At 41.3% G+C, this 27,737-nt stretch overlaps 2 protein-coding genes across 4 annotated transcripts; one reads left to right on the top strand and one right to left on the bottom strand.

Moving 5' to 3' along the window:
* Positions 1–18,464, top strand: LOC146686453 (oxidation resistance protein 1A). Of its 3 annotated transcripts, XM_085440676.1 has the most exons (17): positions 1–262; positions 1,257–1,356; positions 1,457–1,679; positions 3,404–3,600; positions 3,868–3,947; positions 7,063–7,206; positions 7,686–7,859; positions 10,286–10,417; positions 10,505–10,689; positions 10,772–11,139; positions 12,586–12,745; positions 14,388–14,571; positions 14,789–14,905; positions 15,845–15,997; positions 16,960–17,055; positions 17,259–17,332; positions 17,477–18,464. In XM_085440676.1, exons 3-17 carry the CDS (start codon positions 1,579–1,581, stop codon positions 17,610–17,612), a joined length of 2,301 nt encoding a protein of 766 aa, XP_085296802.1. In that variant the 5' UTR covers positions 1–262; positions 1,257–1,356; positions 1,457–1,578; the 3' UTR covers positions 17,613–18,464. The 3 variants fall into 3 exon arrangements, with proteins under 3 accessions (XP_085296802.1, XP_085296801.1, XP_085296803.1); XM_085440675.1 differs by lacking the exon at positions 1,257–1,356; XM_085440677.1 differs by lacking the exon at positions 1,257–1,356 and having other exon boundaries at positions 2–262; positions 7,689–7,859.
* Positions 17,480–27,133, bottom strand: selenon (selenoprotein N). Its single transcript, XM_085440678.1, has 12 exons — positions 26,704–27,133; positions 25,895–26,012; positions 24,204–24,334; positions 23,669–23,881; positions 23,446–23,570; positions 21,664–21,801; positions 21,481–21,562; positions 20,989–21,177; positions 20,806–20,911; positions 20,363–20,475; positions 20,138–20,239; positions 17,480–19,724 (listed from the first exon to the last, which is right to left on the bottom strand). Exons 1-12 carry the CDS (start codon positions 26,890–26,892, stop codon positions 19,557–19,559), a joined length of 1,674 nt encoding a protein of 557 aa, XP_085296804.1. The 5' UTR covers positions 26,893–27,133; the 3' UTR covers positions 17,480–19,556.
* Positions 27,134–27,737: the final 604 nt, after the last annotated feature.

Here is a 27,737-nt window from a genome sequence, read left to right as displayed (position 1 = left end):
CCCAAAACGTCGGCTGCATCCTGTCTCAGAAGCAATGAGAAAAGATGCGGTGAAAAGACAAGATGTTTCCCTGCTACATACTTCCGCCTTCGCCGTTGCCTGCCGATGGTGGAGGAACAATCTTGACAGGTAGCTGTGAATCGGCGCGACGCCGGGAACAGGGCGGAACTTGTTACTGTTGTCTGCAGTGATATCATAACACTGCAATATGAAGACGCGCTCATATGACCGCCACCCGTCTCCATCCCTGGGCTAGACACAGGTCAGTGAAGACAACACTCGGTTAACCTGCTGCTCCTATAAATCCCCCATCTCCCCCAAATCTGCCGCTAATGTATATAAATATATATATTTTTGCCATAGCTGTTGTCTTGATGATTCTGTGATGTCGTCTCAAATGCTTACTTCCTCCACGCTGATAATGACACCTTATACATTTACATGAAGCATGTTATTATCGTTTTTTTTAACCTATGATCGTGTAATGTTCCTAAAGTATGCAGTACAAAGCTAAGCTAGCTAACACTGCTGTTGCCGCTAATTCAGATATAACAAATAACTAATCGCTCAGGGATGTGAGCTTTGGGATGCCACATGAAATGCAGGAATTAGGCTGTAGCTACAATGGTGCATATATTACGACGTGAACATAGTTTTAAGTAGTGCCTAAGTAGCGCCTTCCCCAGCTAAAAAGCCAGCACATACATTATCTGATCCATCTATAAGGACATTCCTGCATAACAATATCCTGTTTTACATAGTTACAGAAATGCAAAACAAAACGGTAAGCTGGTCAGCAATCTTTGATCACTATAGTTCCCATTGACTGTAAGCACGTATTTTGATGGATATTTTTATTGAACTGGAAATCTGTCTTAATTCCCTTGAGTATTCTCACCCTTTATTATCTCATAGTATGCCACTGGGAGAGGATAGAGGGTTAATAAGTCAGATAGTGTGTGTAACCTTACTTTATAGATCTCTCTGAGCAAAAAGACGGTGGTGAAGGAAAACATTAATACAGTTCAGTGTTGCAATATGTTGTAATATTGTTTTCCTGCAATATCCCACTGTTCCGACTGCGTAAAAAGTAAACCTTTTTTAGATTCAATGCTTATCTTGTTGCGTTCTTTCTATTGTGATAGTTGACCTATAACAGGGCTATAGTAGCATGTGACTGGCCGTTGATGAGGCATCATATAAGTTTGTGCTCTGCTTGTTTGATTTGAAGATTTAAATGGCTCTTTTCTTCCCAGGTCTTATCATTTTGGTCAGGCTGCAACCTATTTAAGAGTGTGCAAAACATCTCTCCTGCTTGGATTAACCCTGTTAATGTGTATCTCACTTCTTTCTAGGGTAAAGTGTAGGCTTTTGATTCACTCATCTCTCTTTCATAATTAGGTGGATGCTTGTAAAATCCCTCCACATTTTCTGACTTTATTGCTGTCTTGTGTAGGTGCCATAACTGGGGCAGGAGGTAGGCATGGGGAATAAAAGGAGGAGGAAGGATGCCAGCTGAGCCACTCGTCCCTCTGCATCTGCCACTGCTGCCAGCAACAGACTAAAGAAAAACAGAAAATGGCTCAGTCTGTGAGGAGGGCTGGGACTTTAGGAGCCATGGACCGTGAGCCCCAAAGAGACAAGGCGAGGACTAGCTACTTCGGCAATGTGAAGACCAGGTCAGGCCTCTAATACTTGGATTACTGGAAAGAAAGCAAAGAAGAAAGCATGTCTGTGATATGTTTGACTGATATTAGCTTGAGTAAGCTACAATTTAGTCCTTGTGTGTGATGCCTGACTACTAAACAGAATCCCAAAATGCAAATTTCCAACAACTCCACGCTCAGTCACATCATGTGGGTGAGAGCCATAGCATCTTGCCAAGAACTCTTTCAGTCTCTTCTCTAGCCATTGCAAAGACAACTCCTACTCCCCTATAAATAACTGGGCTCTGGCTGTGAACGCTGCTGTAGTCTGTTATTCACACTTCAGATACTCTAAACAACACAATCTTTGAATCCCTGCTGTTAAAGGGAAAGTCCACCTTAAAATATAATTTATATTTGAGTGTTAATATTCATTCTCGGCCAATGGTTACATACATTTGTGGTTAGAAGTTTACATCCACCCATTATGGGCATTAATGTCATGGTAATTTTTGACTTTTAACTATATCTAGAACGGTTCTTTTTTCCAGGATGGAATAATTGGACATAACACTTCTTAAATTACTTTAAAATGCCAGAATTGGGTCACAAGGTTGAAGTTATCTTGGATTCTCTAATCCAGACAGGGTCAAAAGTAAACATAAAGATTCAACTATACACATCCACTTTTCAATAAGTGGTGCTGAAAGTTCTAAAGTGTTATTAAACTTGAAGGCCAAGACCTATTAACTTCTCCTTGGTGATCATGATTGACTAAACCTGGTAGTTTCTCTTTGTTAGCAATAAAAAAAAGATCTGTTTGACAGGCTCAGACCAGTGGGAAGTCCAAGGAACTCAGTGAAGATCTAGAAAGCAGAGTTCTAAACAACTGCAGATTTCACGATCATCATTTCAAACAATTGTGCATAAGTAGATGTTATTCAGATATGTCACCACTTTTTCCAAAGTCTGGAAGAAGACTAAATTGTTGCCTAAATTGACTTTGGTTAGGATGTTCAGGAACTGCACAGGAACCAATAAGGATTAAGCCTGCGATGAACTAGAAACTGCTGGAATATCAGTGTCATTGTCCACAGTGGAGGAAAGTTTTATGGTCAGACAAGACAAAGATTAAGCTTTGTGGCCACAATGGCAAGAGCCATGTTTGGAGGAGTAAAGGTGAGGCTTTCAAAACTAAGAACACTGTACCAGTTGTAAGCATGGTGGTGGTAGCATCATGCTCTGGGGGTGTTTTGATGCCAGTGGTACGAGTACACTGTACAAAGTGGATGAAATAATGAAGGAAGAGGACTACTTCCAAATTCTTCACCTTCTCCTCAAATCAACAGTTAGACAGTTAAAACTTGGACACAACTGGGTGTACCGGCAGGTCAGTGATCCCAAACATCAAAACTGGTTTTGGAATAGCTAAAGTAGGCTAACATTAACCTTCCGTAATTTCTTTCCCAATGCTCAGACCGCAGTCCTACTGAAAATTTGTGCAGTATACTTAAAAGCGAATCTGTGCCAGGAAACCAACAAATTTAAGTTAATCCTACTGATTCATCCAAGAAGAGTGGTCAAAGATCCCCCCAGAGTTATGCAAAAACTTTCTTGGCAGCTACTAAAATGTTTGGTCAAGTTACATTTAACCAAATATTAGTTGGATTATTGGCGTGTTAGTACAGAGCCTTGTTAAACATTGCAGAGCTTTAATATAAAGGCATTAAATCTGTTTTTGATTCTCTGTGCCTCAGGTTGGGATCCAAGCTGCCTGCTGGTGTCTCTCAGCCTCCACAGTTTGCAAAACGGCCCTGGGAGACACAACCATCAGGCCGAGTGTTGCAGGAGGCTACAACCAGCAGCCAGCTCCAGCACCAGACAATTGTGTGTCGACCCCTCAACCACATCCCGCACATCAGAAACCCTAAGCTGCGGCAGTACTACCTCGCAGGTACTCCTGCAGTGTTCGATATCCTCAGGCAGGCTGTTTGCATCATGTAGAAGCAAAGCGCTGCTGGAAGAACTGCAGCTTGAATTAGCATTTTATAACAGACATGTAGAGCCTGCTGGCTGGTTCATGTTCATTACTTAAACTAGTATTCAAGCAGACTTGTAGTAACTGTGATATTAAGCTGCTTCCTCATACTTCTGCTGCTGCTCAGAGTGCTTTATCATACCAGAATGGCATAGCAGAAATGTGTGTTTTTTTTCCACACAGGGACTTCATGGGATCTGAACAATACTGTAGTGACAAACGAGCAAGTGGGTGGATCGTCAGGTGACGGCCCAAGCAGCAGGGTGAGTCACATGGTTTTCTTTTAAACTTTATTTGACCTTTTGTGGGTGGTGAGGCACGCAGCTGTGGGAATATGGAAGAGAAAATTTGGAATTTATGGATTTATTGGCTGATTTATGTAACTTTATATCATTGGGTGTCCCAGAGTTAGCAGCTTGAGGGTAGTAATTGGTTTCATAATTTATGGTCTTCAGAGAATTTGATAAAGATTGTCCAAGGTTCAGCGATGAGTTGAGAGTCAGATTCTTTGATTGAGAATCAGAAATCGCTCAGCTGTTGTCAGACACCATGGGCAAAGAGAGTCTGTTTAAGAGCTTCTGCAACAAATACAGGAGGATTGCATTCTCAGACGTTCATTCTAAGGTTTGTCAGCTTGGATTTTAAAATTGAATGACAAAGCATGTAGCAATGAGGTAAAAGATGAGATTTGTTTGTCTGTCCTCCCTCTGCCTTCTCCCACTTTTAATCCTTTCCTTTTTCATTGAAATTAAATTTGCTCTGTATTTATTTTAAATGCTGTTATGCTTTGATATAGTGCAGTTTTCTTTTTTTGGTAATTGAAATCACACTGGGAGAGAGTTGAACTGTATTCTATTTAATGTGTAGACGGCTAAAAGACTAAACATGTATTATCAGGGGTGATAAACCAAGTGAAGGAGCTAATTCAGACCTGCTAGCTCTAACATCTGACCAGTCCTCTGAACACTTATTAACAACTTACATAAACTCACAATGGACACACAAGCTCTCCACATATAGGTGTCACTCTAGGAGTGGCCTTTTCATAGAAGTGTATCTTTAACACAGATTAAAAAGTGCTGTAGTGTACTCGTCACCTGATTTAGTGCAGCATACACCACACCTACCTGTACCTATAATCCCATATTAACACATATTTTACACTCGCACAATAAAACCTTTGACAGTTTGATCGGTGTCTTAGCGTCCATGTGATTAGACATTCCTTTAACAGGGAGCCTTGAAACTTTTATCCAAATCTGGGCTTTTCTAAAAAGCAGGCTTAGTTTATTAAATAGCTGCATTTATGGGTACTTCATTCTACACATCTGATTGGAATAAATATGTAGCAGAGTATCATGCTGAAGCTCATAAATGGGTTTTAGCTGATGTACCCAGACAGGTGTCCGTGTTTGAGGATAAGAAGCTCACTAATGCTAAGTATAAATATGCAGTCCATATTTGTAAAAAAAAAAAAAAGCTGATCTGCTGGAGGAGAAGCTACTATGTAACAATATGACAGGTTTCTGGAAAGAGGTGAGAGTTTGTAGTAACTGCAGGATATCGCTCCAAAATACAGTCGAAGGGATTTCTGGAACAAATAACATTGTTGCATAATGACAGAAGCATTATAGCACCTTATTTAATTGTTTTCCTAGTGAGCTGTAGAAGGTGGATAATACTGGAAGCACTGACTTCATGGTCATTAGGGCACATACTATACCTGACCTACCAGGTAATAAAGCATGAAGGTTATGATCATTTTTGTCAAGCGTCATAAATATGCCAGTGTTAGGCTGACTTCTCTGTTTTCAAAAAGGTTACCCAAATACATCGTGACGGTTGTGGCTTATTCTCATGCCAACCAGCGGCTTCGAGTAAAGTCAGGAGACAGCGTTTCAGCTTTATTAGCGGCGAACAATGGAGTTGGACAAGGAGAGATTTAGTCTCCAGCTCTTTTAAATCTTTATGTTGATGTATGTCAAAGAAGTTGAGGACAGGCGTTTAGCATTGCAGATAATAAGGAAAAAGATCTGGGACATGTTATTACAGATTAAATGGCAGGTGATGATTATGTTTATAGGCAATGCCAGATTACACATGCATGAAATGTGTGTAAAGATACTGCGAAGATCTCTCTAATTACAGCATATTGTTCACCTCTGTAAACGGCACATGGAGAACTACAGGAAAGCACGCTTCAACTTCAGGTAGCTCATAATGACACTCTGAGGTTATTATTGAAGAAACCGAGGTGGCTCGGTGCAAGTGAGATGTTTGTAACGGCTGGAGTCAGTACAATTGAAGCTTTATTTAGAAGTCTCATGTGTAAGTTTATTTAGAGGCTCAACACCTCTGAGAATGAGAATGTGGGCTCAATGGATATGAGGTTTGAAACCACATACGTTATCCGTCTTTGTTGATGAGACACAGATGTAGTTGGCTGTTTGTGGGAGGGCGATTTGGGGTGTATTTTGTTTGTTTTTAATTTTGTTTCTTGTCTTTTTATGAGTTTTTTCGTCTCCACGGGCCAAGTTTCCAGAATAAAGACCGATTGATATACATTGAAATCTGGGTGCGTTCGCTGTTTTCTCCACTGCATCTAATATGCACTGCACTCACAGCACTTATGTGTACACTTAGTTGTCAAACTAAGGTATTGTGTATTAATGAGATGTTTGCTGCAACTCGCCAAATTATTGTGCGTTAGCCGGCACTAATGCGTACATGTCCATGTCCTAAGACGCGGCTAAAAGCCCACGCCCACACGAGAGCACTGTGATTTTCCACGGTTATATAATATGTCAGGCGCCACTAATAAAATTTAGGTCGATGGATCCATCTGTCAGCCGATGACAGTTGTTATGCTTTACTCCCACTGTTTCAAATTGATGATCTTACGTGTTTGTGTCTATGTGTGTGTGTGTGTGTGTGTGTGTGTGTGTGTGTGTGTGTGTGTGTGTGTGTGTGTGTGTGTGTGTGTGTGTGTGTGAGAGAGAGAGAGAGAGAGAGAGAGAGAGAGTCCACAGGTTTATTGGAAATTCAATCCGATTCTCTGATGTTTGAACTTGTTTAAACTGGAAGCGCACAGAGGGCTCCATAACAAATGATGTCCCCATGTACATTTAAGGAGGCTGTATTTATATTAAACCAACTCTCTGATAAGGAACCGAATGGCTTTTGCTGCACACAAACAGTCAAATAAAAAAAATGCAGAACGATTATATATTTTATTTGGTCCCGGTAGTGTACTAGGCAAATCCAAAACAGGCCCATTTAGATCTTTCATTATTAAAATATGACCTCTCCTTGTGTTGTGTAATCACATTTCAATTTACTGACGGAGACTTTCTTGTGTTTGTGTTTCTCCCCACTCAGGGTCTCCCTCGGGATGGTGTGTTCAGCGTCTCATCTAAGTTTAACAGTAATGCATCCTCAACGGAGGAGAGCGACATGGGTCACCAGTCCACCCTTACAGGAACTAAACCGTCCTCGTCGTCTGCTACCCTCATCGCCAGAGAGGTAAGTGTCAACTGTAAGCACACGATAGTTGCTGACATTTGACTCACATATTTAGTGCGCCTGTTAAGCGTGTACACACATCAGAATGACACATCTGCTGCAGCTGATTTGAAATGCAAAGCAGTGCCTCCCTCTTGCCTGCCTGTGAAAGTGTTTTGTTTTGTTTTTTTTGCTCCACCTTAAACCAATGTATGCATCACTACCCAACCAGAACTTATGTTTATGAGAAAGAACAGGCTCAAAGTCATAATTTCTTTAAGTGTTGTCACATTAATGCTTTAAATTGGTATATTGTGGCTGTAAAACAAAGTGCTCAACCTCGCATCCAGAGCCCTATATGGAGCCTAGATGTCACTACAAACAAAGAAGTAGGAAAATGCGGGGCTGTAGAATGAGGAACTGCTCTGTTCTCTTCCAGTGTTACACGGTGTGCCCACGTGAGTGTCACAGCTATTCTTACAATGGCATTTTCTCTTAAGCAGCTGGTCGTCCCAAAAGGAAAAAACACTTCTCCTGGAGAAGGATCGTCGCATCCAGAACTGGATTCCGATACTAAGGAGAGACCAGAAGCGGAAGTAGATCAAGACCCTTTGAATCCACTCGCTGCTCAGCCTCAGTCCCCGTCACCAGAAGCAGAATACGACAAACTACTGGTAAGCAGAAATACAACTGATAATAATAGCATGTGGTGCAATCCCGAGAGTACTGATTTTGCAGTTTTGTTGTTTTTAAAAAATGTGACTGAAGTGAAAGTAAGTGGTAAAAAAAAGCCCACTTTTATGCTTCTTTATGGTTTATACAGATATACTTTGCTATTTGATATTTTCATAGCTGAGGATCATAGTTACTTTGTATATAAGATTATAATAAAGACTTTGTAGCATCGTTCAGTAACATGTGTCTGGGTCTAGACTTTTGAATCCACTTCAGTTTCCAGTTCTGCCTGTTATCAGGTTACAAAGCCATAATAAAAGAGTGGTTTCATAAACATTTCTATTTAAAACTGATGCATCAGTGTTTGAATCAGGGATAGTATCATGGCACCATAATATGGGACTCTGTATGACGTATAATTTGGTTGGTTTGTGAGGCATTTAACTGTCCCCTGCAGTTTAATGAGAGAAAACAGTCATTAAGGTGTGTTTGCTCAAAGGGAACTGTTGGATTTCTTTTTATCATAAAAAGTATTTACGTGACAGTGTAAAGAAAGGACCGTGAAATGACTAATGTAAGGAATTGGTGCCATATTAAGAAAGCGTAAGAACTTAAATGTGGTAGTCTGAGACATTTTGCCTTTTTCAGAGAGCGTAGTGGAGACAGACGGGAAGAGTGGGAAAAGCATCGGGGAATGATTTGTAGCAAAGGTCCAGTTGGCTGGGAGTCAAACCCAGGAGCCAGCTGCTGAAGGCATTTTAGGCCATGTGATATGCATCCTTACTTATCTGTAAGGCTCCAGATCACAGTTTTTAATCAGCCTTTTACTCTTACATTGTGCATTTATTGCAATTATTAGGTTCGGTTTCTCCTCATAAACAGCCGATAAGTGCAGCAGAACATGTTGTATTGTGTAAACATTTGGCCAGGGTAGCTGCAGAGGGAAATGCAGTAAATGCTTACAAAAAAATAAGTGGCTGTTTTGAACCATAACAGCTTCTCTTGATGTAATTTGTATTTAACCCTTAGAGGATCCTTAAAAATCCTGACTCTCTCTACTCTAAGGACAGAAAACGCCATCTTCCCCAAAACTGCTGTAAAAATATTATATAGTAATATTGTTTTCCACTTTAAATGACTCAGTCTTTTAAAAATATAGTTGTCCTTTGGATAAAATGTGGCGTTTTTTTTGCATAGCTCAGCCATTTTAAGAAACTGAGACAACAATTCTTAAATTTACAGAAAATAATATCGTAAAGTAATGACAGATATGAGCTATATTCATTCAGAACAGCCAAAATAGCATGAAAATAACGAAATGGAATGGCACAAAATGTCCTCAGGATCATCTCAGGGTTAATCATTGTCTGGTCATAACATCACATTACCCCTTGAACTCCAAGTCGAAACGTTCCCTGCGGAGTTTTATTTTAACAAAACACCCAAATGTTTGGTTTTTTTTCCCCGTGGCACCATACTGGAAAAAAAAACATTCTCTTCCAACAATTCAGGGACAATGCTGTTTAAATCTGTTCATTTTCTAGCATGTTGGAGCTGATAATGCTTAAATAGATCCCCATCAATCAGGTTTTCACCCAGAAGCTGATATTCTGCGTGCCACAGAGAATTACAGAAGTTAATAAGAAGAAGGGTCAACATTTTAAATACTGAGTCTCTCATAAATTAGATTGTAGATTGTAAATATCCTCAGCACCCAAAGTATGTGTTAGATATGTTTGTTCATGGCATTAATTAATTAATGTGATGCCCATCCTTTTTATATTTATATGCATGAAAATATTCACTCATATTTAATATTTTGACATTTCCAAGTGACATTTTGATACCCAGGGTGCATTTTCGTGCTAACCTTTTGAGCTTTTTTTTGAGAGTCAGATTTTTATTGCAGATCTGTTATTAATAAAAGTATTTATAAACTCAGATATTGGTGCTTTTGCTTAAGACCTGACTAAAGCTGAATATGACAAGGTGATCCACAGCCAAGTCAACCTGAAAAACGATGGATTAATAATAAAGAAGCTGAAGAAGATTATGATTGTAGTGAAAAAAACAAGAAGCTTTCATTATGGGGCTAATAACGGTTATTAGCCGTGGTGAGAAAAACATGAGGCCAGAAGGCTGTAAAATGAATCAAATGACTGTTACTGTGGAAACGAGCAGCAAAAACATCACAGCTCTGAGAACAGGCTGGAAAAGTGATGTGGGCAGTGAACAAACAGCAACATCTGACAAATGATGCACTGATACAGATATAAAATGCTTTTGATGTTATCTTCAGTTTAAGACCTTAAAAACAGAAACAGGTCAAACATTTACATTGACTAAAGCCAAAAAGCTTGTTGACTAAAAGTCCTTTTACTCTCTATTAAACGCTGTATTTTGTTGTTACCTGCGATCCCGACAGGATGTGGAGGCAGTACCGATGCCTGATGGGCAGCTCTGCTTATTGGCTCTGCCACCAGAGTGCTGTGAGGGGGAGGGACCAGAGCCCATGCCATATCTCAAACTGATCTGCCGCTACATCACTGATCGTAAGGTGAGTCTGAAGAACAGGTTAAGAAGGTTGGGGTTTTTTTTGGACGTTTGTAAGTTAACGTTAGCATTTTCTGTCTCTCTTTGTCAGGGTTGTGTTTCAGGCATCCTGCTGGTGACTTCTAATAAAATCTTCTTTGATCCGTGTAAGACACATCCTCTGGTGAAGGAGCATGGCTGCGAGGAGTACCTTCTGTCATACTCTGTTGACAATCTGGCATCTGTCTCCTTCTTCTCTGATATCTCACATGTTCACTTCAACACCTCTCAGCAGAGGTCAGCAGGGATGCATAGTTAAGCACGTGGATATCGGATTACATGAAATGCCAGTATAACCACTTTTTTTCACTTTTTTCAGGAGAAAAGGGAAAAAACTTTTCCAGAAGCTGAAAATGGCCAAAAAACAAGGTCAGTTGAATCACAAGGGGGAGTCGTGCCCACCTCTGGTGTCTGCTGCTCCAGCTGAATTATCCAGACTGGCTCTGAGCCCGACCAAGGAGGTTTCTGAAGATGAGGAGGCAGAGAGCAAGGACATGGCTGAAGTTGAACAGGAGCTGGATAGCAGCCCTCTGGAGGTGCTGACTGAAGCATCGGTCGGCAGCCTGGCTGTCCTGAGCAGTGCTGCCACCTTCTGCTGTGGAAGTCAAGAGGTGGCGAGCAAAGTGAACATGGACCAACTGCAATCTGAAGAAATGGAGAAGACCTCTGTAAAAAATCAAACTGCAGGTCTGAATGTGAATTACACTCAACAAAAATATAAACGCAACACCTTTGTTACTGCTCCCATTCCCCATGGGATGGACGTAGAGACCTAAAATTCATTCCAGATACACAATATAACCATCCCTCCCAAACAGTGGTCACAAATCAGTCCAAATGTGTGGTAGTGGGCACATCTGCTATATTGAGATAATCCATCCCACCTCACAGGTGTGCCACATCAGGATGCTGATCTGACATCATGAGTAGTGCACAGGTGTACCTCAGACTGCCCACAACAAAAGGCCACCCTGGAATGTGCAGTTTTGTCTCACAGCAAAATGCCACAGATGCCACAAGCAATGAGGAAGCGTGCATTTGGCATGCTGACAGCAGGAATGTCAACCAGATCTGTCGCCCGTGCATTGAATGTTCATTTCTCAACCATAAGCCGTCTCCACAGGCGTTTCAGAGAATATGGCAGCACATCCAACCGGCCTCACAACCGCAGACCTCGTGTAACCACACCAGCCCAGGACCTCCACATCCAGCAGGTTCACCTCCAAGATCGTCTGAGACCAGCCACCCAGACAGCTGCTGGAACAATTGGTTTGCACAACCAAACAATTTCTGCACAAACTGTCAGAAACCGTCTCAGGGAAGCTCAACTGCATGCCCGTCGTCCTCATCGGGGTCTTGACCTGACTCCAGCTCGTCGCCGTAACAGACTTGTGTGGGCAAATGCTCACATTCGATGGCGTCTGGCACGTTGGAGAGGTGTGCGCTTCACGGATGAATCATGGTTCACATTGTTCAGGGCAGATGGCAGCTGAGAATGTCCCAGTTCTTGCATGGCCAGCATACTCACCGGACATGTCACCCATTGAGCATGTTCGGGATGTGTTTGACCGGCGTATACGACAGCGTGTACCAGTTCCCACGAATATCCAACAACCTCGCACAGCCATTGAAGTGGAGTGGACCAACATTCCACAGGCCACAATTGACAATCTGATAGACTCCATGCGACGATGTGTTGCACTGCATGAGGCAAATGGTGGTCACACCAGATACTGACCGGTTCTGGGTCCCCAGACCCCCAATAGCGCAAAAAACTGCACATTCCAGGGTGGCCTTTTGTTGTGGGCAGTCTGAGGTACACCTGTGCACTACTCATGATGTCAGATCAGCATCCTGATGTGGCACACCTGTGAGGTGGGATGGATTATCTCAATATAGCAGATGTGCCCACTACCACACATTTGGACTGATTTGTGACCACTGTTTGGGAGGGATGGTTATATTGTGTATCTGGAATGAATTTTAGGTCTCTACGTCCATCCCATGGGGAATGGGAGCAGTAACAAAGGTGTTGCGTTTATATTTTTGTTGAGTGTATGTCTGTCTGGCTGATGTGTTAGATGTGTTATTCCTTTGACGTGAGGCCATCTTTGCTCTTTGTTTCCTTCACAGCACCTAAGAGGTCATCAGCGAGCAGTCCTGGGGGTCTGATGTTTGTGAGGCTGCGGGTTCAGCCATCGGCAGGAAAGAAAAAGGGTGTCGGAGGTCTTCACCTCGGACCAGCCAAAGCATTACCTAAAAGGGATACCTGGCTTGCACTGTCACAGGAAAGGTAACCAAAGCACTTCTAAGAAAAGTATCAAAGATTTAAAGAAAAACTCCATCAGACTTAAAATAATCACTGCATTTCTTGTCATGCAAATCAGGAGAGCTTTTTAAAGACTCCTAACCTTTACAACTGCACTTTATAATGAAAGCTCTTGGTTAAATCTCGAGCCCACGCCGCTGTGCTCTATAATCCAGGTTACTCAGAGGAGCACATTCAGCCAGAGAACTAAAGTATTTAAATATTCCACCCTGTCGGCATTCTGTTACACAAGTCCTCGTCTTTCTGCTTTAGCAAATTCTCCGGCTCCCACAGTCTTGTCCATCAATTTCAGGTATCAACGTCATATTTCCAGATACCGATAAAGCACTGATCAACTTTTATTAACATAATATAAAATCTTCTGAGCTAGAGAGGACATGCCAACTATTTTAACTGGCTATGTTGTCATCCATCTACAGTGTTGTGAACACCCTGTGTGAAAAGTAAAGCCCTCCACTTGTTCATTGCTACTAGACCTGTTGAATAAAGAAATCACTTAAATAGAACCTGTGTGGCAAAGTTGAAGTGGGCTAATAGACCTCAAAAGCATCATATTATGGGGCAATCTAAAAATGCCAAGTCATTGAGATTTATTACTCTGCAAAGGGTCTTTTTCAAGGCATTGGGACTCCAGCAAGAATCATTATGGACAGACTGAGAAATCTTGGAACAGTGGTGAACTTTCCCAGGAGGGGCCAGCATACCAAATTTACTCAGAGAGTGCATTTGAGGCTTATTTAGGAGGTCAGAAGAACCCCTAATATTTAAATTTGTTTGATGAAATGAAACATGTAAGTGTGACAAAAGTGCTTTTTTCCAGCACTGTACTCGTGCTAACAAGGGTCACTTCGTTAAATGCTTACTTGGCACGCTTATCTTTTGCCACTCAGCGAACAATGGACACATAAACATTACTTTGTCTTCAGAAAAATAGAGTCAGTCTGTCAGCTTGTGTGTGCATAATAAGGGCCACTGTGGCATCCAATAATAAAACGATGTTGGTCAGACTCGGTGCCAGTACCTGAATCTGTATAATGGTTTTAGTCAACTCTAGATTTCTACTCTATAACATTTCATAAATTCTAGTGTTTTTGTTTCACAGCTACATTTATCCTTCTCATCTATAGTATGAAGTAGTTCCAATTAGCTGTGCGTAAGCCAGCATCAGTAATAGTGATGCAGTAATAATAGAAACAATGTAACAACACTAAATTCGACCCTACTGCTGTTTTTCTTTCTGATTTTCTTACATGCTCTGGCATCACTACTTTCAAGTAAATGATTGTGAATACTTCTCACACGGCTATTCAAATGTAACATCCATGCAGTCCAAACAGTGACTCTTTAACTGAGCGATCCTCACCGAAGCACTGACTCCGTTCTGAGAAAGCTGAATCTCAGGAAAACAATGCAACCAGAAAATCTGCGGCAGTAAAAGGATAATTGAAAGCCACATAAACGAGCTGAACCAGCGTTCCCCACCTCTCCGCCTGCAGCTGAGCAGAAAACCACACCCGGGTGCCACGCTCTCACTGTGTTGGTGCAGCTGTCGTGTTGTTTGTCGATTCAACATTTCTGAGCGAGTGCCTTCTCCTCCCTGCTGTAGCTCCGACGAGCTGTACGCCTACTTAAAACACTGCCGACCAGACTTGTGTATGCTTGAGGGAGGAAAGGAGGACGGGGAGGGAGACCGTGATGATGAGGAATTCGTACTCATTGAAGACGAGGAGGAGGAGGAAGAGGAGGATGAGGACAAGCTGCTTCAGAGACACTCAGGGGACGATTGGGAAGTGAGTGGATTATTATTGTTTGGGTCTCACAGGATAGCAGACGATGAGAGATGAGGTCAGTCGGACTTTTATGCCGATAATGGAGAATAACGTTTGTAAGTTTGTGACCTGCACTGCAGGTTAAAACATTTGTTTCCTGATGAAGAAAAACTTGTTTTTATTAGAATATTCTAGAAGAAAAACAGCTTTTTTCAAATGTACAAGTGTCTTTTTGCAGATGGTGTTGATGGAGGAGAGTAGAGACAAGCCGCTCTTGGTCGTTGATAGAGACCCCGAAGGACTCAGTAATATTGTTGAGAACAGCCAGATTTTGGAGGCTTCACACGTCAGAGAGGTTGGTGAGACCAAACAAGCGTTTATATGTGAGTTTTAATCATCTGATGATGTAAGAGCATCTAGGTTTAGCTTCAGAATTCAAGGGGACACAAGAAGTTAAAGGTTCTTTAAGTAAAGACATAAAGAAATTAAAACCGGGCTTATGATAAACAACAGCTTGTCTTTATGCAACAGAAATTACTGTCCTTTTTGCCTTTTTGAGACTTTTTAAGTAAATATAAGTAAGTATTGATGAAACTAAATATGCATTTGAAAATCATTTTAGCCTCCCAAGTTTTAAAGGGTTTCATCAGATTATAAGATAAATGTAAAGTGGGTTTTTGTTTTCTTACTTTGAAAGAGGAATAGCTAATCTTATTTAAAATGATGTAAGAAAAGAACTGTTTGACCTCATAAGCGACAGTATAATACAGTTAGATTTACTGCTTAGTGTTTTATGGCCAAGTATCTTCAGGAGACTATTTAAAGAAAGCTGAGTTGGCTCACACACTGCTCTTATATAGATGTCCTAGAGTAGTGGCACTCATTCTGTGGTGTTTCTGCTTAATTAAAGGTTGACAAGAAATGTCTTGATGCAAGCTCAATCATGCAGTTAAGGAATTCCCAGAAAGACGTTTCTGTTCATGTGCATAATGACCTGTAGTCAGCAGATGCTGAAGGAGTGACTGGGATGATTCTCACACTGAAAACGCTACAATCACATGAGCAGAATAAAACTTGTGGGGTTGACACGGAAGAGATACCATTACTTTTTCAATGCCTGTTATTGTTGTTATTATTATTACAGGTAGTTCATTATTCAGAAATGAATAAATGCCAGTTTCCTAACATTTTCTAGAAAACACACACAGATGGTATCTCCAGTATTTAATTGCTATGTCACCCTTTCTAATGTTCATTTCATTTATTTTACTTCCCGCCTTTCATCTGTTTCCAGCTGTGTAAGGAGCTTCCTCCCAGGACTGTTGGCTACACATGGCAGCTGGCTTACAGCACGTCGCGTCACGGCGCCAGCCTCAAGTCTCTTTACAGAAAACTCAGCGGCACGGACTCGCCTGTTATTATTGTCATCAAGGATGCGCTCGATGAGGTAAAAATGTACTGTCAGCTCTAGAGCCAGACCAGTCTAGGATTTCCATGACCGATATTTGGTGATTTTAAAATCTGATAAATCAGTAGACTATCAGCAGATTTCCCTAATGTTTGTTATGTGTAGTATTTATAAGTACTTGTTAAGATAATATGATTGTGCTTGCTTTATTGCCACAAGTCATAGATTACTGCTGAGAGCTTCCCATGAAGCACTGTTTCTTCTTCACTCACCTTTTCACTCACTATGTGTTTATACACCTCTCTGTATTTAATCTTTAGTTATTATTAATCGCTCGCTCTCTTCCACAGTCCTGTCTTCCTTCTTTCACCCCCAACCAGTCATGGCAGATGGCCCTGCCCCTCCCTGAGCCTAGTTCTGCCGAAGGTTTCTTCCTGTTAAAAGGGAGTTTTTCCTTCCTGCTGTCACCAAGTGCTTGCTAATGGGGGGTATTTGATTGTCAGGCTTGGCTCTGTATTATTGTACTGTCTTTACCTTACAATATAAAAGGCCTTGAGGTGACTGTTGAATTGAATTACTTTTTCACGCTCTGCCGAACTCTCAGATCAGCTGGTTATTCTGGTTGTCGTGTTTGTGGTGTTCCAAACACACATTTACAGTACGGAGGTTGCAGGATGGCCAACTCTGAAACATTAACGCGTATAATATGGTTGAACGGTGTTTCTCCCTTCTCGTCTTTACTCGTCTTTTAATTTATCATTCATCAGCTGCTATAAATGAATATATATGTATGTATTATTGTACGGTCTTCCGTGTTGTTGTGATTTGGCACTGTTTAAATAAAATTGAATTGAAAATACCAATATATCTGCAAATATTGGCCGATACTAGCGACTTACCAACATATCGATTGGTAAAAATGAACTATTCTATCTCAAATAAACAATATATATCTTTAGTCTTTAGTTTTTTAATTTTCTCTTATGACTTTTTCTAATCAGATATTTGGGGCCTTCCTCTCTCACCCTTTGAGGTCTAGTGAGATGTTTTATGGTACAGGAGAAACGTTTCTCTTCATGTTGCATCCTCGCTTCAAGGTAACCAATCCAGATTTTTTTTTCTTTAGTGTAGAAAATATATTCTAAACCGTTTAAAATGCAAAATAACAGGATGGTATGACTGAAGGAATGGATCTGAGTTGTGATGAATGATGCTTCCTGGGAAAATGAATTGATGGAGGTAAAACAGAGACACTCCGTGTGTTATAAATGTGAGATGATTATCTGATGTCTCTCTGCAGTGTTTCAAGTGGACTGGAGAGAATTCCTTTTTTATTAAGGGAGACTTGGATTGCTTTGCTATTGGTGGAGGCAGGTAATTAAGTAGCTTTCTCGACTTCCACTCTTCCATAATTTATACTTCTGTGGCTTACAAAAAATAATATTGCTCTAATTTTCAAACCAAGCCAAGAAGGGTCGGTTTCCTTTCGCTAACCACCGTCTCCCTCTTTTTCCACAGTGGTCACTTCGGTCTGTGGGTGGATGAGAACCTATACCTGGGCCGTAGCAGTCCCTGCTACACTTTTAATAACTGCTGCCTTTCAGAAACCGATGACTTCCGAGTCATGGAGCTAGAAGTGTGGAAATTCAGCTGAGGAGATTGGACGACGTTTCAGCTTGTTTCACGTCGTCGCTGCTGATCGGCTTTAATTGAGACAGAATTATCACTGAGCGGAAACATGCAGCAGCTCCTTCATTTCATGGTAACATCCATAAACGAAAACAATCAACCTTAAACTTCTGGATTAATCCATGTGATTAAGTGCTGTGGATTTTAACAAAGTGAACTGAAATAAAGCTGATCCGTAACAGCCTACTGTCAGAGTGGGCTCTGAGGGTGGACTGCTTAGTGGCCGACTCATTCCTGTGGGTTTGGCAAACAAACTAAGTTGTGCTACAGTGAACTGTAGAGCTGAACTGGATTCTTTGAATCCTAATTTTTGGATGGACTACGTTACAAATGGAGTGAGTTATAAATCTCAGACTGCACTTTGCTGTTAATATGAATCGGTAACATCACAATATCCCATTATTTATTGTGTAAACGTCTCCCTTCATAGTTAAAGCATGCCCCCACTTCAATGCTTTCTGAACTGCATGTGTACAGCCCAAACTCTCGCAAACACTTCCCTTCCTTAACCACTAATCATCACTTTAATGGCTTTTCGTTCATCGGTGACGCAGACGGCTAAAATGAACGCCGAACACTTGGAGCTCCGCTTTTAGAAAGCCTTCTGAATAGAAGATCATCTGTACTTCTGACTTTAACAGCCTCATTTGTCACTATTCACCACTGTGGTTTCTGAACGTGCAAAAATCAATACTTCAGATTCATGTAATTATGTCATTCGGCTGTATCTTACTCTGATAGACCAATCTACTCTAACTACACTCTACAGTACTGTAGATGCGTTAATAAAAATCAGCACAATGTGAATTTAAACGTGTGTGTGTGTTATAAAGAAAACAATTCTTTTTGTTTAAAAAAAATGTTTTTGTTATACAAGTGAAAATCAAACGGCACTGCTAGTTACAGAAGAATATTGGGGGAGTTTTCTCTCTAAAGGCTCCAAGCAGCAAGATATTTCACATGGGGGTGTGTGTGTGAGATCATTGGGCTCTTCTGTTCTGAAATTAGGACTTGAAGATGCCAACTGTTCTGTTTATACGATGGGAAGAGAGACAGAGAAATTATTTGCTCCTCACTAAAGAAACAATCCAACTGTTTTTCACCCTGATTTACACAGATATGAGCCATAATAGGAAAGCAGCCTAACAAATTCATCTGCTTACACAGTAAAAGAGAAGTTCTTTGGTGTGGTCATATCGTTCTGTGAATAGATTGTAACATTTGGTTTTAAACACAAGCTATATGGGAAAACGTCTGATTCATTCATTTTACGTTCTCCAGTCCAGTTTCTAAGTTCCTCTTCATGCCTTTGTCCCGAGTCAGAGAAGGGTGTTTCCCTCCAGCAGCCTCAACAAGAACATCAGGCGTTACCCAGCTCGGGGAGAGCTTTCAGGCAAAGCCTTCACTAACTGCAGAAACACAGCTGGAGGAAACAACAACAGCAGCTCCGTCTCTGGGTACACTCAGCAGAGAAGCTCAGTTAGTCAATAAATACTGCACATGCAACACCACCACATAAAAGAAGAAATACTGAACACAATACTGGATGTAACGCACTAAAGAATGGTACTGACACTAAACTGGGACTTGGTAGGCCTCCATCTATATCTTATAGCTAAGTTATTCAGCAGCTACAAGGATAAAGAGCAAGTCTAAATGTGTGACATACTGTATTTGTTCCTGCTCAGCGTGGAAGGCCTTTGGATTTCTACTTGTCACAATACAAATACTATATAAAACTTTTTTTTTTTTTTTAACCGAGAGAGTCGTCCAAATAAATAGTAGCAAAGAGTACAGAAGGCAAAAATGTTTCCAGCTGCCAACACACACAGAAGAGGAACGCCACCAGATGCTTAGTAGGTTTTCCTAATCTTGGATCATTTGCCCAGTCTGGTTAAGCTCAAACACATTACTGTGCCAGGTACTCCTTGGCTTTCTCCAAGCCCTCTTTCAGAAAGCTGATATAAGTGGATGTGGAGGGATCTTCGAAGCCGCCAGAGAAGCTGAAAGTTGCTTCTTCCTCCTCGGGTTTCATGGCAGTTTGATCTAAGAAGAAGTTGGCATTGATGTGATGAACCTGAAACCACATAAAAGAGGATAAAAGGCTTTAGAGGCTTCTTTCTTCTTCGCATCTATACTTGGTCAGTCAGGGTTAATATGGCATTTTCAAAGTAAGACTTTCTGCAATAGCTGCTAATAAAACTGTAAATAACTTTCTATGTAGTACATTTTTGGCAGAGTCTTCCATATCTCTGCCAGTTTTATTATGCTTGGCTAGTGTGTGGGCACTTACAGGGATATGATGCATCCACTTAAGCTAATGTTACCGTATTTCATTTTTATTATTTCATTGCCATCAGCCTTACAGTTGACTGTGTCGTTTCACTGCTAATGCAACATGGAGAATGCAGATAGCCAACATTTATTATCCTAATATTCCCAATAGTGTGCTTTTGCCTATGATTTAATTCTATGAAAAATAATATTTACAATGGTTCCATTGGGCAGAGCCACCATCATCTCCACAGGAAAACTGTACTTTTCAAGGTGTAAGCGAGCCTTTTCACTCAACGCAGGGTTTTGCTCATCAGCCTGGGAAAACAGGAAGCAGGATATTTATTAAGTGGAAACACAGCTGTACTTAAAGTAAGAAGATAAGCACATTTTTCAGTAATTGCACAACTTTCTGGATTTTTCATCACTGTAGCTGCTTACCTGCAGGTTCTCCAGCTCTTTGACCAGAGACCAGCTGCTTATAAAGCTCTGGTTGAGGAGGGCGAGGACGGGCGAACTTTCCAGGACTGTCTCCCGGAGAGTTCGCCCCGAACCTATAAAAGCGTGGGGAGGAGACAAAGATACGGTGAACATATTAGGAACAAGGTAGAACTCCAAATAGGTGTAATGGTCGTCAAAGTTGGCAGACTGAATGAATTATAATTAACCAGCACAGGTATTAATAATGACATGAGTAACTGTCACAGATCCTTAATTAACATAATTAGTACATCATTAGTAACACCTGTATTTACCTGCCATTTCAGAAAATGGGCTTAAGTGCACTTTACAGTAATATTTAATTGGTAATGGTATGCCTTTAGAAAGCTAGCAGCTTAAATTTAATGACTGTGATGCACTTTTGAAGCATGACATTATCTCACCTCAGCATGACTGGTCATCTAAAGCTCCCCACAGCAGAATAGAGTGCACCAGCTTTTTCTCTGCTTGGGCTCGATCGAAAGCCTCTGAAAAAGGCAGGTAGGACACCTGGGAAGGAGCACAGTGTTACACCGACACTGTGTGCAATAACACAATCACCAACTTATTCGAACATAGAGAATTACCTTCTTAAAGGGATAGAAGGTGACCTCCACGCGGCGAGCAGCTTCCTCCTGACTGATCTCAGAGGTCCAGTGGATTTCCTCAAAGACAAACTGGATGGGCTCATTGCTGCTGTCACGCCGATCAATGATATTACCCTGCTCGTCAGTGATGACGGAGGGAGTGGACGGGCCCGCCGACTGGAGCTCTAACTGCAAACGCAAGTTCTCGTTAGACATAGTACACACACTTTACATCAGACACTCTTGTGTGTCTTTTCTGAGGATCATCTTTTACATTCTGTGAAATTCCACACGTTCATAAGTATTTAATCCATATGTATTTTAAATTAAAGTCAAAACAGGCAGTTACCGTGACATTAATACTGTTTGATTGACTGGAAATCAAATAGATGTGACTTAACTTAAAGACTAAGTTAGGACAGTCAGCCAAAAACAATACTGATGTAGTTACACAGTGATGAGAACAGTTAGTGTTGAGATAAACAGCCATACCTGTGGCAGGTAACCAATGTCCACCTCCATATTGCTGCTCTCACTGGCTCCGTAGAGCCACTCCATGTCTACATTCAGAGACCTGTAACACAGCACAGGTGGCACCCAAACTTCACAACGATCCATCGATAGGGGAGTATATGAACACGTGTGACAGTTTGTGTGTGTATGAGAGGGATTTACCTGTTATTGGGGACATAAAGGTGGAAGAGGCGGACGTGAGAGGCGTCTTTAGAAAGGACAATATTGCCAGTGAACTGGCCTGGTGTGAACCAGAAGGGAAAATCTGGAATATCATTGAGCTGGAATTCTGCATGAATCCTGCAGGGGGTGAACAGAAGGAGTAAAAATTGAGAGCACGTAAGTCTCTGTCAGAAATCCCTACAAGAACTAACCAGGGAGTCGGGTCATAACATTTGCACGGTGTTTTGATTTTCGACCTTCACAAAGCTGTCAGAGGCTTTATTTTACTACAGCAGCATCACAAAGACTTCAAACCACAGGTGTCAAACTCAAGAATTAACTGAATCCTACCCACATATCACTTTGGGTTTTCAGGACATTTTGGCCAGCCCATTTCTGGGAATGGTCCCCATAGCAACATGCATCTCACGCACACAGCAAGTTAAACAAAAGGGTGCCCTTCCACTGCACCTGCAAGCTACTAAGCTCAGAGTAACAGAAAAGGCCAGTTGATGCTGGAGGCAGACAATTTTGCGAGAGGCGGGAGACTGATTTTTTATTTACCAAGTGTAAGGAATGGTCTGTACAACCATCTGCAATGAGATAAAGGCTACTGTCAAAGAATTTTAACTACTATAACTACTAACTGTTTTTCTTTTAATTGAAATCTCCCACATGAGTACTGAGTTGTTGCTTTCAGGCCCCTGAAACAGGCTCCGTGAGATTTGTAGAAATACATGCAAGATCACAAGTAGTAAATCTTCATTATTGTGTTTTATCTGATTGAATTTTGTCTTCTAAAAGCTGCCACTAGTTGTCACATTCAGGCTTGTGAAACGGGTTCTTGTGAGTTGATCGTAGGGCAGTCTACATATTTATTTAAAGCACATCAACATACGTGCTTTTCTCATTTTCCAACATGCCTTTGAGCGAGTTTGAAACTTCTGCTTTAAATATTTACAATTAGAGTGCTTTTTCAATTCAATTGTATTTATATAGCACCAAATCACCACAAAAGTCACCTCAAGGCGCTTTATATTGCAAGGTAAAGACCCTACAATAATAAAGAGAAAACCCCAACAATCAGCCCACTCCCTGTGACAAGAACTTGGCGATAGCAGGGGGGGGGGGGGCAGAACCGGGCTCACTCTGTCTATGGTTTGTGGCTGTCATATGGAACTAAAGCTGGAAACTAAAAAGTCATGAATGAGCATAAAAACAAATAATTCCATCTTTTGCTTCCTTACGAACTACGATTGTGGCTCAAGAGTTGGGAGTTCGCCTTGTAATCGGAAGGTTGCCGGTTCGAGCCCCGGCTTGGACAGTCTCGGTCGTTGTGTCCTTGGGCAAGACACTTCACCCGTTGCCTACTGGTGGTGGTCAGAGGGCCCGGTGGCGCCAGTGTCCGGCAGCCTCGCCTCTGTCAGTGCGCCCCAGGGTGGCTGTGGCTACAATGTAGCTTGCCATCACCAGTGTGTGAATGTGTGTGTGAATGGGTGGATGACTGGATATGTAAAGCGCTTTGGGGTCCTTAGGGACTAGTAAAGCGCTATATAAATACAGGCCATTTACCATTTACCATTTAAAAGTGGAATTCATCCACACAGAATTCCTGTAAAACCTTTGACAGAATAATAAAGTGAACACAGTGACTTGTAATAAATTTAAAATTCACTGTGTGCTTTAGACATCAATCAGCACTAATGCATAATACACATATTTTGCAGTTTAATAGTTCAAACGTATTAAAAAACACCGCCATCCTCCTTACTCCCTCCTCACCTGAAGATAATGTCATAATAGAAGTCGTTGCTGGCTCGGATGCAGGCGACTGCACCCTGCGGAGCAAAGCGGGTTTTGATGAAGGGCCGAGGGTGGAACATGCTCAACAAGGAGTGGATGAGTACCTGCACCAAGAGCCAAAGAACCATCAGCCACTATACAGTGCAATAATCGCATGTTACAATCTAACCATAGGCCAAACAGAGATGGATTTTTAGGCTACCTCTCTGCCCCTCGGTGTGGGAGGGTGATAACGGTTATTGGGCAGGTATCCAGTGAAAATGTTGAGCTCGCTGGGGATCACCCACCACGTGTCACCGACTTCTATCTTGTTCTTCGGGGGCAAGAACACCCTAAACTGGCTTGCAGAGAAGGACGAAGAAGGCACTGCTGGGCTCTTCCAAGACCGCAGCCCGCTCAGAGAGCTGTGAGAAACCTGAAAGAGATGGAGGAAGGTAATTTTGGAAAGCACAAGCATTACAAATTCTCAGCAGTTTCATTCTGGATTCAATTCAAGGCTGCTTGCACCTTTTGAATGAGCTGCATTCACAAAGAGCTGAGTAAGACAGTCAGACAATGTACAAGCACATTTATCAACAATAACTGCATCAACATGCTATAATTTAGCCCCTTCTGGGATTTTCTGTGCTGTGATTTTGATTAAAGCAGTCCTCTGCAGACGCTGTAGAGCAGCGATGAGAAAGAGAACAATAAACCAGCAGCATAAAGGAAGCACGCAGAGTTTGGTATTGTCTTACTCCAAGGAAACCATCTTTGCTTTTTGTCATGGAGTCAAGCAGGAGAGGCTGCATTTTGGCTTCCAAGGTTAAAGTCTCCCCGTTGAGATCATGGATCGCTTCCTCCTCAAAATCCGCTGGGTTTGTAATCCCTGTAAGTAAACCAGAGTCAGTGTGAGGCTATACATTTGTGGTCACAAGTTTACATACACTCATGTATGAATGTGAGAGTGAATGAATAGTGGTATTGTAAAGCGCTTTGGGTGCCTTGAAAAGCGCTATATAAATCCAATCCATTATTATTATTATTATGTACGTGAATGTCATGATGATTTGGGGCATTTAATTTTTTCTTTGAACTGTTCTTTTTCAAGGATGGAACAAGTAGACATGCTTTATAGCTAAGTGGTGCCGAAGGTTCTGTAATGTCTTTAACCTTGAAGGCCAAGTCCAATTAACTTCTCCTTAGTGATCATAATTGACTACAGCTGGTAGTTTCTCTTAAAGATGTATGCTGCACAATCATTCCACCCTGAAAAAAAGAACTATTCAAACGAATCAGTAAAATCTGATTACTTTGAAATAGGGCTGCCACGATTAGTCGAATAGTCACGATTACGTCGACTATCAAAACCGTCGACGACTGATTTAATAGTCGACGCGTCGTTTGATGCTTTGTAAGATCACAAAAGCCGCAGGAATAAGTAGTAGGATTTAAGAGTGTAATAACGGACTGAAACAGAAGATGGCAGCACTGCATGTACAAGGATGCCAGCTGCCGTTAAACCCCGAAGAAGAAGAAGCTGTGTCCCAGAATTCATAGCGCAGCCCAGCTCAGTTTCCAACAGTGGTGGCAGCTAGTTTTAATATTACTCTTATTATTCTTTCTGGGTCACAAAATAAACGTTTAACATATTTTCAGGCGAGAATGTAGCTGTGTAAACCTCAAATATCTGCTCAGTTTATCAGGACACCACATATTTTCAAAAGCGCTCCGACGTTTTCGGAGACGTCTGTTACCCACTAGCTCGATAGCTAGCCGGGGGCAAGGCTCACCCCATGAGAGCACCGGACTCCCGGCAAATCGTTTTCAAACCCACTGCTGTCTTTCGCTACTCAGGTTAAACATATATAATTCACTTAGATAACTTACAAATGTTATTGTTTGGCTTTTTTTTAGTATTTTATTTGTTCCTGAGTAAATCGGTTTGGCTGAGATTAAAGTTATAGTTTTTACACAGCTGAATAAATGTCAAGCAGACAACTGATTATCAGAAGTGTGAGATGCTCGAGAATATACTCCGGTGTCCTGTTATATTTTAGATAGCAAGGAGTTTATTAAACTTCACCGAAACAATCTGCAAATTTCATTAAAATGTAATAAACTATCATCTTGTCTTTATTTTTAGTTAGCACATACCTTACACACTTAAAGCTGTAAGCTAATGATAGTTATATAAGAGCAGATGCATGCTGGTGCAATGAACTGTACGTTTTACGTCCAATGGATGCATGATCTAATTAGTCGACTAATCGCAAAAATAATCGGTGACTAGTCTACTATCAAAATAATCGTTTCTGGCAGCCCTACTTTGAAATTCATGCCTCATGAGTATATGTAAGCTTGTGACCACAAGGATAGGTAACAAAGGAGACTGAAGGAAAATGATTGGACAAAAGTGACAAGCACAAAGAAAGGTAACATGATGCACCTGTGAGCTTCTCTGCAATAGGTTTAAACTCCTCCGGACTGAGATAGAAGTCGTGGTCCGTGTCTAAAGAGGAGAAGAGAAAAAGCCCCTCGGCACCCAGTGTCCGAACACTCTCTTCCTATTGGAGGGACACATGCATTAGACTGATCTTCACGGTCAATTCATATGCTTTTTTTTTAATGCAGCATAAAAAATATTAGGACATTAAGACCCCATCACATGAAATGCAAATATTTTAAATTATTACAACTACAAAAACATTCGCTCAGATGTGTGACACATTTAAAGTAATGTGCTACATTATCCCAAATGACTGAGCATCCTGCCTGGATAAAGATCATCCCTGAGGAGGCAGATTCCTAGCATGCATTTCAGTCAAACCACCCTTTCTGAAGCAGACGCGTGCCTACCAGTGACCTTACAATGGAGGGAAGAGGGGGAGGGAGGTGCAAGAACAACTTGGAGACCCTCAGTAACCAAACAAGTCTGGATTTGGACAAGGGGGTGAGTTTTAGCAGCTGTGACAAAGACCCACCCCCCTATAATAAAACACTACGGGGGTGGAAAAACTGCAGATGTGGAGCTTTATGGTGACTGCGTGTCCGCTAAATAAATAATCGAAACACATCGGTTACAGAGAAAACTACTGCAAGATAACAGCAGAATGTCCCTGCGCTGGTTTTAATGTAATCATGGGTCCTCAAAAGGACGAGAAGGTCACTGCAAAGTTTCTATTAACACAGCTAGACCCACCAAGTCGAGATCACTGTTAAACTGTGATATAACATAATTACAGATTTGGGTCTTACATGACGTTTGAGGAGCTGGGCATCTTGGTAGTACTTTATCCCAAAAGCGAACAGAGGAACAGCACAGACGACCACCCAAGTCCACATCCCCCTGTAGATCCAGGATCTCGAGCCCGGGCTCTGCTTCCCATTCTGCGGCGCAATCTTTTTCTCTTCCTCCGGGATTCTTTTATCTACGTCTGCGGCCATCCTCGACCTCCACCACAGCTATTTAGTCGAAGGCATGTTCGTCTTTCAGTGTAAACTTGCTCTTTTAAAAAGTGCGACGAGTCTAGCGGGACTTTTTCTGTCCCGCAGGAGAGGATCTCGCTTCTTCTCTGGCCGTTACCCCCGCTGGCAACAGCTGTGCAACGTTAGCTAGCAGCACAGATTTCTTATTTCCCACATCCAATCTCGAGCCATATGGATGCAGTTAAGGTGTCAAGCTAGCATGTAATTGGCACGGTAAAGCGGATGTATAGTGTTTTGGCGTTCAAAATAAAAGCGCGAGAGTGTCGTAATGTAGCAATTCTTTGATGATATTATGATCAACTTGTTTTGAATTCAAATATTTTTTTTTAGCAAAATGCCAAAGTTGTTGTTGGTTACTGGCAAAAAAAGAAAAACTCAATTAAACTAAGCTAAGCGCTACGATTTATTTTGAAAGTAATAACCGGAAGTATAACTTTACAATCTTTCTACTGGGTACACTGGGGCACTAGCTGTATTTAAAGACGTAGGGTTGCATTGTTCACGCAACAATGCAACTGTTTTATAATGAGTTAAATTATAAATGTATCTGCCAAATGGCTCTGTCCAAAATTTAGATTTTACTTACCTTTATTTCATGTAAGTTAATCTAGAAGCAGAGGTTTAACATTTGTTTCTTTTTATCTTCTCTTTAATGGTTAGATTTGTCTGCAATAGAATTAAACACTCCATTAAAACTATCAAACCTTTACTTTGATGCTGTGTCATAAGCGTGTGCTAAGATGTAAGAAGCTTTTTGCTTAAAGTGAAAATCTCCGCTCTTACTTTTAAACAGAAAAATCAAT

This window comes from Copadichromis virginalis, linkage group LG19, assembly GCF_057382275.1.
Source record: "Copadichromis virginalis isolate Kocher_CV1m ecotype Utaka linkage group LG19, C_Virginalis_male_GT1.1, whole genome shotgun sequence".
Lineage (NCBI taxonomy): Eukaryota > Metazoa > Chordata > Actinopteri > Cichliformes > Cichlidae > Copadichromis > Copadichromis virginalis.
This window is presented reverse-complemented; position numbering and strand designations above follow the sequence as displayed.

Excerpts from the sequence above, each read along its gene's own strand:
- LOC146686453 (XM_085440675.1), top strand. The coding sequence starts at position 1,579 with ATGGCTCAGTCTGTGAGGAGGGCTGGGACTTTAGGAGCCATGGACCGT. Across the intron at positions 1,680-3,403 it reads TTCGGCAATGTGAAGACCAG|GTTGGGATCCAAGCTGCCTG; the intron begins GTCAGGCCTCTA and ends TCTGTGCCTCAG. Across the intron at positions 10,690-10,771 it reads TTCAACACCTCTCAGCAGAG|GAGAAAAGGGAAAAAACTTT; the intron begins GTCAGCAGGGAT and ends CACTTTTTTCAG.